The 10915-nt window shown below is 39.1% G+C and overlaps 1 protein-coding gene across 1 annotated transcript in view; it reads left to right on the forward strand.

The window, feature by feature from the left end:
- The window catches only part of KIF20B (kinesin family member 20B), a 79677-nt gene extending 69838 nt beyond the window's left edge, over positions 1-9839 (forward strand). The window contains exons 33-36 of the mRNA XM_018562842.1: positions 4379-4474; positions 6443-6563; positions 6686-6831; positions 9579-9839. Coding sequence (XP_018418344.1) covers positions 4379-4474; positions 6443-6563; positions 6686-6831; positions 9579-9656 — 441 coding nt within the window. The 3' untranslated portion in view covers positions 9657-9839. The remainder of the gene's footprint in view (positions 1-4378; positions 4475-6442; positions 6564-6685; positions 6832-9578) is intronic.
- The last annotated feature ends 1076 nt before the right edge of the window (positions 9840-10915 follow it).

Genomic DNA, 10915 nt, shown 5'->3' on the forward strand with positions numbered 1-10915 from the left:
CGCGCTCCCCCCCCCCCCCCTCAATCTATCATGAATGCTTCTGCCAGACTTATCCACAACCCCCCTTCTGTCAATCCCTGCACTGGCTTCCAATAGCCCAAAGGATAAAATTTGAAATATTAACAACCACTTACAAAGCCATTCACAACTCAGCCCAAGGTTACATCTCCAACCTTGTCTCTAAGTATCTTCCTAACCGCCCCCTACGCTCCTCGCAAGACCTCTTGCTCTCTAGCTTACTTATCAACTCCTCCCATGCTCGCCTCCAGGACTTCTCTAGAGTCTCCCTCATTCTGTGGAACTCTTTACCCCAACCTGTCTGTCTATCTCCCACTCTGCCTTTAGGCGATCCCTTAAGACTCATCTCTTCAGTGAAGCTTATCCGACCTCAACCTAACCACTGAAATATCTTTCTCAAACGATTCATCCCCACACAGCTACCTCCTCATGTAACACTTGTTCCTCCCTTTTAGATTGTAAGCTCTCATGGGCAGGGCCCTCCTTACCATCTTGTATTTTAATTGTAATGCCTTCCTTATATTGTAAAACGCTGCGCAAAACTCTTTGCGCTGTATACATCCTGTATCATAATAATAATAATGAGCTCCCTGAAGAGTCGCAGTCTACTGCTAATATTCCCAAATAAAGGAGGTTTTGTCTCCTGTTGACGGGGTGCATGTGACCAGGTGATAACCCAGGAGCATAGTTGAGACAGTTCTTATCTGATAACAGGGAGTGTCTTAACAAGCACCTGGCAGAATAACCTGAGGTTCATTTAGTGAAAACTTGCTAATTTAAAAAGATTGTATGCTATGGACAGGGCACGTAGAAAACAATTGTTTTCTATGGTGCCCTGTTCACACCACCCCATACATGTGCAGCTCAGTGGACATGGTGTAAACAAGCCATAACATGCTAAATTTTAGATTTTAGTGATTTGGTTTAGAATCTTCTTTTACAGAAGAACTGCCTGTGTTGTCAATAGTAAATCCAATTTTTATACTTTAACACATTTTTTTCCTTTTATGTAAGGGTTAGGTATTTTTCATGTATGTTATCGTTCATATAATATACACAGAACACACTTGTGCATCAAAGTCCTGTGGCACTCAGGCATACTGCAATGAAGAGTACTTCAAATGTATATAAATGACTTACTCCAAGATATATTTGCCTGAATCTTAGGGTTATATGGAACACATCCATTACTGCCCATTATCCTATGTGTGCATTGCATAGGTCTGTTTATTCTGCTCATCTTGCAATGACAGTACATCTCACTCTAAAATACATTTGGAACTGAAGTGCTTTTTATAAGTCTTGTGATGTGTATGACGCGCCTTTTATTTTCAAGTGCTTTACCTAGAATATATTTATAAGAAAGCTTATTTTTGTTCTTGCAATCAACTAGGCAACTTCAGCAATGTCCACTGTGCTTTATATACTTTATATTAAATATCATCCTAACAAGTATAGAAGCACTGTATGTAACTTTAATACTTATTCCTGTATTTTACTACATTAAAGCCAATCTGTACACCCATCCATATTTACCTAAGAGGGCAATGCCAGAAGAAAAAGTCCCAATTCTTTTGGAGGCTTGGCATATATGTTAAATTGGAACTAGAAGTCCGCCATACTCGCATCATCTCTATCAATGCAATATCTTCCTCGCTGGTGCTGAAATATTCGCCTGGTCTTCTTTTGGCATCTTCTGCCATATTTATTTGCCAAATTGAGATGACGTATCTCAATTTATCCCTGATCTGAGGCATGCCAAGAATGCACTCTAAGGCCTGGTTCACACCTGGGCGTTTTGTAGCACGTTCGAATGCTCTGCAAAATGCTCAAACACCGAAATCCCATTGTTTTCTATGGGTATGGTTCACACCTGGGCGTATTTCAGCCCGTCTGAACGCGCTACAAAACGGCATACGCCCAAATAAGTACATGAGCTTCTTTGGGGCATTTTTGTCGCGCGTATCCATTGGGATACAGCCAGGAAACGCGCGTTTGTAGCGCGTTTTTTTAAACCGTGAATCGCTGTAAAAACGTGCGGCATGAAATGCGCGACAAACGCGCATATTCTATATGCCTAGGTGTGAACCCAGCCATAGCTGCGCATTTGCATCTTGCTATACATTCTAATGAAGTTTACGAGTAGAAATCTTGATTCTGTGTATACTTCGTAATTATATATGCCCATGGAGACAGGCATTTTTACTCATTAAATATGCAGACTGCTTCCTGCTTAGCAGTGCAGCACAATGTTTGAGCCTTAACAGTTCCTCTCCCAATCAGCTCTACGAGTCATATTTGAAAAGAATGCAATGTCTGTGACTTAGATTGCATATGGGTGATTGTTGATCAGGTAGGTAGAGTGAATGTAGTCAAATACACACAACCACTAGGGTAGAGAATTAAAAAAATAAAAGATGTCTGTAAAAAAATCATGGGAATGTTGTATAGCAGACATGTAGAATGTCAAAGTAACATCACACTTTTTTGTAAAGAATGTGGTAATAATAGTCTAACGCTATAAATGAAAAAACTAGAACCAGCACACGATCTTCCAAAGAAATTCAAACTTTATTCCACATGCATCCATACACTATAAATGAAAACCTACTATAACAAAATAATTATAAATAACAATGATGAGAAAATGTCTACAACATAAACACAGAAAAAATGATTGTAAATATAAAAATAAAATCATTTTATTACAATAAAAATTAAAATGTGCAAAAGTGTTTACACCACCTTATTAAAATGATCATCTAATAGTGATATGTCCATATGGACAAACATTGTCTACTTTTTATAAAACAAACTCAGCAATTCTAAATCTACTAGTGCATCTAACTCACACCATACACATTACCATCTCTGTACAATCAACTTTAGATTTACCAAAACTATGTAATATGAGGACATACCGAAGCTATCCAATCAATCTATCCAGTCAGGAAGGCCCTTTTATGACATAGATGTTGGTAGATTTATAAGAGATTGCACAATCAGATTGTAACATGTGTGGTGAGCATCACTCTACCCTCCCCACAGGGTGAAAATGCTGCCGTCCAAGAGTGGCTACATTGTTCCTCCATAGAGTGGTGCCACCATTAGACAGGAATTGGCTGGATCACCAGTTACTGGCTGGATCACCAGTTGAAAATAAAAGGAAACAAGCTTAAAAAAAGAAACCTAATGCACTGACCACATTTAAGGTTTGGTGAGCTGCAATATATTACATTTTTGGTTTTGGGTTTAGATATGCTTTGTTTTTGTTTGTTTTTTGTGGCTGGAGTTCACCTTTAAATTTGCAGCTTACATTAAAATGATACCTGGTAATCCTGCCAGGAAGATCCATGTTGAGGCACTTTCTGTTATAAGGTGACAATCTATTCCTGCCTGTCAATTGTGCTGTTGCATTGCCACCTTTTCGCATAAGCTTCTGATGGAGACTACAAGTGGCCATGTAAAACACACATTACCCAGGCACGGTTCACTGTTGTCACCATCAGAAAATGTGCCCTAAGATATGCCTCGCATCACTAAAGTGCATGCATTTAAACAGGAAGTGTCTGCAAAGAGGCTGCTGGTGAATAGCATCGCTGATATTCAGCAAAGGATGAAAAAAAGTAAGTGTTTTTAAAAAAAAAATTGTTTATCATACAGTGTTTTTGAATGCTGTGATTTATTTAGGGGTTTCAACTCCTTTTTCATCAGTTGCCTTACATAGCGCTGCTGTGTTTCTGTCATTTCCATTGACCATTACTCTTTGAAATCACATTTGTTAGGAAAAGCCTAGATTGCTCCTTTGTTTTTCTTTTATGTGTCACGTGGTGCTAGTATATGTTGCTGCCTTCATTTGAAGGGTTACCTAACTAACTATGCTGCTTTAGTAATCTTTCTGCATCACTGTTTAATCATGTATATTAACCAAACTGACTCTCATTGAGGCCTGGGTCACACCTGGGCGTTTTATAGCGCGTTCCTACGCTCTGTAAAACGCTCAACATGTGAAAACCAGTGATTGCCTATAGGCGTGGTTCCCACCAGGGCGTTTTACAGCGCGTAGGGACGCGCTGCAAAACGCCCTACGCCCAAAGAAGTACAGGAGCTTCGTTGGGGCGTATTTGCAGCGCGTATCCACTGGGATACAGCCAGGTAGCCCTCGGAAACGTGCGTTTGACGCACGTTTTTTTACATCGAATCGCGGTAAAGACGTGCGACAAACGTGCATATTCGATACGCCTAGGTGTGAACCCAGCCTGACTGTTTATTTTTTAAATGAGAGCTCCAGGGAATGCACAACATTCCTAAACAAACATTGTAAAAGTATATATTGTATTAATATGTGCCTTGCTTTTAGGATACCGTAAAAATTGAAAACCGGAAAAATACAAGGACAAATAAAATGATACCATCCACCATGTCAAGTCCTGCTATCAATAGCAATGAATCAAAGGTCTGTATATTTGTATCACTGGATGCTTTTCATAAATTTAGTTCACTTATAGTTTATTACCTTTTGATTTCCCATGACTTCTTCTAATATTCTCTGTTTTATTTTCCAATCCATTAATTGTACTGATTAATATGCGACTCCAAGTGATCTCATATTGACCAATATGCATTGGAGCATTAAACGTAATGGCACTGACAATATCACTTGAAAAAGCAAGTTATAATTGTAAGATATGAGCTTTGTAGTTCTATGAAGTACTCTCCAACCTGGAGGGAGAAGCTGTTATTTTTCAGTATATCACACAAAACCTCTTAAGCATCATGTGACATGTCATCAATACATCGACTTATATACTCTTATAGACTGAAACCTTTTCATTTATCTTTTTTTTCTTTTCTTTTTTTTTGCCGCATTTGCTCCTAACGTTAACTATTTTACATGCTGGCATTATTACAGTATCATCAACTGTGTGGCGTTTCCTTTTCTGGACAATAAGTTCTGCCACCGAATCGTATGATTTCTGTGCTTTATTACCCACTGAGACCATTTCAACAAAGGTTATACTTTGCTTGTGTTGAGATTCCAATTGCCATTTAAATTAATCGAAACCTTTAGATACCAAATGGCTGTAATTTAATGTAAATTAGCTTTTCAATTTTGATAAGCTGTTTTGGGAAATTGTTGGTCACAGATAAGGGACAGTTTGGATCACCAGTCCCTATAAAACCCATGGGATAGGTAGCATTCATTTTAAAAACTGACTTTTTTGGGGTCCACGGAAAAGTGCAAAACAAGAAATCCTATTCATTCCTTTGGCCCCTGTTCACACCTTTGTGTTTTGTCACAAGCTGTAAATTGCCTGATTATTTTAAAAAGTACATGAGCTTCTTTTGGCAGTTTACATAGTGCCAGAAAAAGTTTGTTTGCCAAATGAGTGCCATGTTGCTGTGCTGCCAGACTGATATGATGCTAAATAGAGCCAAGACGCAAGATGATCACCATGTGGCTTTGAGGTTTAGAGTTGTCCCATGCTAATTGTGCAAAGGATAGTGTCATATTGCACAAGGGTGCCATGCTAGTAGTGGAAAATTTGGCCAGAGGGGTGACATGCAGCCATTGGAAAGAATACTGTCAGAGGGGTGCCAAACTTAAAAGCAGGAGGAGTTAGGTTTTCAGGTCAGGTTTTGAGGTTAGAGATTTACTACCTAAAAGATGGCATGCTACAAATTGGTGCCCAATCTAGTGTGACTGACAGACTGGGTAACATTTACATGTCACTCCTAATTGCTTTATTTATCAGCTCCAATTACCGAAATATGTTGCCACTTTCACCCTTACAATGTGTAATTTAATCCTTGATACCTGGACTTCATTCACCAGAGCACAGTTTTCTTTAGCTCATGTATATTGCTCCTGACAAAGTGTGAAAACTGTGTAATGCTAATTTCAGTAGATCTGTACCACGCTAACATGAGGTGAAGACGTTCTCCAATACTTTGCATCTGCATTATTTATTTTATTTGTGTGGCTGACCTCTGTTCAAAAAAATAAGTAAACATAGGACCGGTCAAAGGGGGGCAATGCTGCTGTTTTAGTGCAGAATAAAGTTAGAATAGAAGATTAAATGATTTTTAGATGATTTAAGATACTTCTATGCACAACCATAATGCTTCACGTTGACTGAAATGTGTGAAGTACTTTTGTCATGTGTCTACAATAGCCCTGCTGCTATTTAAAGTGCAGTGCTAAACAGTGTATTTGCACTTTAGCTTCTGGGCACACTATATTATCTAGCTGTATTCATTAGCGAGTCAGAATTTGCATTGTGTTTGCTAATGATATTTATGTAATGTATAATGAGAATTTGTCAGAGGTTCTTTGGTATTAATAAATATTTATGTTTGCAAATTGTTAAAATGTTTGAGATGCTCGCGTAGACATTACCATATAAATATATTTTGATTCCAGAAACAAATGCTGACAAAACAGCTATCCACGTCCAGCACTACCTCTAGTCGGAAAAAAGATGGGACCCTGCAAAAGCTTGGGGAGTTCTTACAGAGCTCTCCTTCCATTTTCCAGAATAAAGGTATTAACCCATCTAATATTTTCACTTTTATTCAAGAGCTTTTTTTTTTTATTCTTGGTAGAACCGATGTTCAATTTGTTTAAGCAACAAGCTCCATTTTAATGGTCTGTTTGCTTTTTAAGCCAAAAAACTGCTTGGAACAATTGCGGCTCCAAAGACGACAAATTTGATTTCTGGCCATAAAGAAGAGGAGAGTAAACCCAAGAAGAACAGGAGAAAGTTGTACACTGCTGAAATCTCAGCTCCACTAGACATCCCTGCTCATGCAGTAAGTATATGATCACAGTGTCTCTTTGCAAACGAAGCACCACTTCCTTTTTCTGATGAAACTAGAATATATTTGGACAGGTGCAAGGAAAGACCAGTGTGAACTAGCCAGAGCTGTTAAGTTGTATAAAATATATTGTCAAATACAAAATATGAATTTAGATATAATTGACATTAAATACATTTATATTATGAAAAGCCAATTTAGTTATGCATCACATGCATCACATCAGTCCCCAGAATCCTCAAATGCATCCAATTCCATCTCCTTCCCCACCACAATTTCTCTATATGGTTACAGACATTACCAATCTCGTAAAGTAATACCACTTAAGGCTCCAATCATTCCTTGGGCCACTGCTTGTATTAAACAAGCATACACATGGGTCAACCTGGCTTGTTTGGTTGCACAGCCAGCAGCAACACATATTGACAAATGTTGACATTATGTGTAGAGTATGAATTTCAGAAATGATTGTCTACACTTTTTACTGTGCACCTGTCATATGGATTAATAAATAAAAAAGATTTGGATCTGTGCGGCAGAGTCCTAGCATTACCTCTAGTGAGTATGTAATAGCATTGCCTAACCTACAGCTGTCACAGGTTTGGTGCTGGTGTAGTAGTTCCCATGTTCGATTGGGCTCCTAGAATTTTTGAGAATGCAGAAACTCAATATGTTGATACCGGTATTAGATCTGTAGGTCCATATTTCACATACAGTAGGAATAAGGAGGAATGGTCAAATTTTAGGTGTAGGTCTCTTTACTCTGAAGACAGTAGAGGAACAGGCTATTGGCTGAAATATTACATTATGTATTAATATCTAGCCCCTGAGGACAGAGACCTTCCTCAGTAACTCTGACAAGCCCTATTGTTGCTTGGATTTACAGATTATGGGTGACAGTCATCTAGTGTGTCTGGGTACTCTAAGGCATAGCTAAAGTTGCCCCTTTTTAAATTTGAATAATGTGGAAAATGGAAACCCCTGTCCACTTCTTCTTTTTTTTATTTTAGCTGCCTACGTCCAATTAAGAATTGCCTTCACTTTAACTTAACTGCTTGAAGACCAGGTGTTTAGATCCCCTACCTGGCCAGGCCATTTTTCAGTGTTCAGCGCTGCGGTACTTTGACTGACGTTTATTCCGTCACGCAACGCTGTACTGAAATGAATTTTATACCATTTTTTGGGGACAGATAGAGCTTTCTTTTGGTGGTATTTAATCACCACTGCGGGTTTTATTTTTTACTATATTCAGGAGAAATTACTGAAAATTTTGAGAAAAAAAAACGTTTTTTTTTACATTATGCTATAAAACAACTAATATTACCCACTTTTTTGGTAAAATATAAAAGATGGGGTCACGTCGGGTAAATAGACACCAAACATGTCAAGCGTAAAAATTGCGCGCACTCGCAAAATCGCAAAAAACTAGCATACCCAAAATTGGCCATAGGCGACGCTTTAAAAGCTTTTACCGCTCATCAGTTTAGTGTTATCAGTGATTGATGGCCCTAGAACTATTGCTCTCATTCCGACGTTCGCGGCGATATGTAACATGTGCGGCGTAATGGGTACAATCGTCGTTTTCGCAGGTATGCGCACCTGACGCATGTTTACATGCGTGTATGTAGGGGTGGGGACTTTAAAAAAAAAATTTGTTTTTTTTAATTCTTTTTTGTGTAACTTTAAAAAAATTGGGGGGGAAACTTTAAATTTTTGTACTATTTTTTTTTTTCACTTAACTTTATTGCTATCACAGAGGGGGCTGAGAAACCCCCTTATGTGATAGCAAAAGAGGTGACAGGTCCTCTTTATGGAGACATCAGGGGGTCTCCAAGACCCCTAATGTCACCTAGGACCCCCCTGAAGAAGCTGATGAAGCAGAGATCTGCTTCATCAGCTTCTCTCCAGCATCTGAAGCTGGAGAGTGACACAAGAATGCGGAAGTGATGTAATATACAACACTTCCGCATTCTGACAGCGGAGAGGGGACCGGAGGGAGCTCGTGTACCGAGCTCCCTCTGATCCCCTGTGACAGAGGCACTATGCTGGTCCCGGGCTCACACCGGAGCCCGGGACCAGCTTGACAGCGGGAGGGGGGGAGGGGGAGAGCCGCGGAGGGGGCGCACGTCTCGGGGCTTCATACAAGCGATCCGCCGGCTCTATAGCCGGCGGATCGCTTGTATATTAACGGGCATCGCTGTAGCTTTTCAAATAGCGGGTATTTCCCGCTCGCGCACGGCGCGCCCGAGCGGGTGGATGTAACAGGACGTGTATACACGCCCAGTTACATCCAAGAAGCTCCCGGCAGGCCGTGTATACACAGCGGCTGGCCGGGAGGTAGATAAAGACACAACAGGAAGTTAGGGAAAATTCTCTTTTCGACTATTATAACTGGAACAAATGTCCTCATTGGAAGATTTCTCCTTACCTCCTGTTCTGATGACAAGTGAATTGTTTCCTATTATTATCTGTCCCACTCACTCATAGAGGGTGCATCTGCCCAGCGAACACTAACCGCAATAAAAACCTAACAGCGGTTTTCCCTACTCCATATAAAACGTAAAAAAAATTGTTGGATTTATGCATGTAAAGCAAATGTGTTAAACATAATGCCTATTGCATATTACTATTCTGGTCTCCCACAGATATTTAGTGGTTTTGTTCTATAGCGATATTTTATTTTATTTGTCGTTATTTTATAAATCCAAGAATACAGACGCATCTCTCTCCCTTTCCCACAGATCATTATGGACACTAATGAAAGGGAAAGTGATCACCTTATAATGAAGAGACGGCTTAGAACAAGAACAGCTAAATAAGATTAACTTTTTGTTACTTCTTCATCCTGTGGTATTCATACAACACATGTAGATATCCCTCTTCTATCTGTACAGATGATAATTATCTAAACTTATTACAATTGTTTCAAAGCTGAACTCTGGGGGGGAAATGCCTTGTGCTCTGTAAAAATAAGCTACCTCTAATGATGGTAATCTTAGGTCCAGATCGATTCTGTGTAGTTTTAAAATACTAGTTTCACTGATGCTGGAAAGTGCCGGCAGGAATGTATTTCCTGTGCTGCAAGAATTAAGAGCTGCGACAGTAAAGGGCTCCAATATTTACCTGCCCCCCTTCAGTCCCCTCATCCATTTACAGAACCCCCTTGTGTTCTGTGAAAAGAATACAAGGTTTTCTATGAATAGACAAGAGGGGGAGGTGGGTATACCACTGGAGTCCTTCACTGGCACAGCCGAAGCACTTTATTCCTGCCGCGCTGGGAATACAGCGCTGCCTGTAGTTTCTGGCCTCAGTGAAACTTAGATTTTGAAACTGCATAGGAGCCATCAAGACCTAAGATTATGATCTTTGGAGGTAACCTGTATTTATAGAGCATGAGACAAAAATAAATAAATATTTTCCTGCAGTTCACACATAAACTGCCGCCTTGTAAGTAAGTGTATAGTTGGACTATTGTATATTCATATTTTCTTATAAATATACGTGTGCATTTCTTTATACACCGCAGTGTAAACTTTTGTCAATTTTACTTTTATAGCAAAGCCTTTCCGTATCTCTTCAGGAAAAATTCTGCACAACCATAATAAATCTCATCGTTCTCATTGGTTACACATGTTTCGTTTGTTTAATAAATTTAAACTCTCTAATTTATTTAAAATCTCTATTTCTGTCTTTTAAAAAATACTCAATGTCCGTTCACTCTTTAAAAATGTTTTGTGGTCTATAAAATTGTGACCAACACCTGTATCCCACAACTTTACTCTCTTTTTTTCCTGTAGTGGGACTATGGAAAACATGGAGCTAGTTTTTTTTTTTTATTTCAGTCAAATGTTTCAGTATTGAAGATAGACATAATTTCTTTAACTTGAAGCAATACATAATTTTCTACAATGTAAAAAAAAAGCATTTCTGTGTTCTGGTAGATTAGGTATCATTTGAAGGTAATTTATTAGTGTTTGATGGGTAAAATGCGCACACGCAATTCGGTGAATGTGTAGAATTAAAAATATGCCCCTTCTATGGCTGCACTTGTTGGTGTATGCATGTATTGTACAATCCC

Source organism: Nanorana parkeri, unplaced genomic scaffold, assembly GCF_000935625.1.
Source record: "Nanorana parkeri isolate BGI_ZX_2015 unplaced genomic scaffold, ASM93562v1 scaffold606, whole genome shotgun sequence".
Taxonomy (NCBI): Eukaryota; Metazoa; Chordata; class Amphibia; order Anura; family Dicroglossidae; genus Nanorana; species Nanorana parkeri.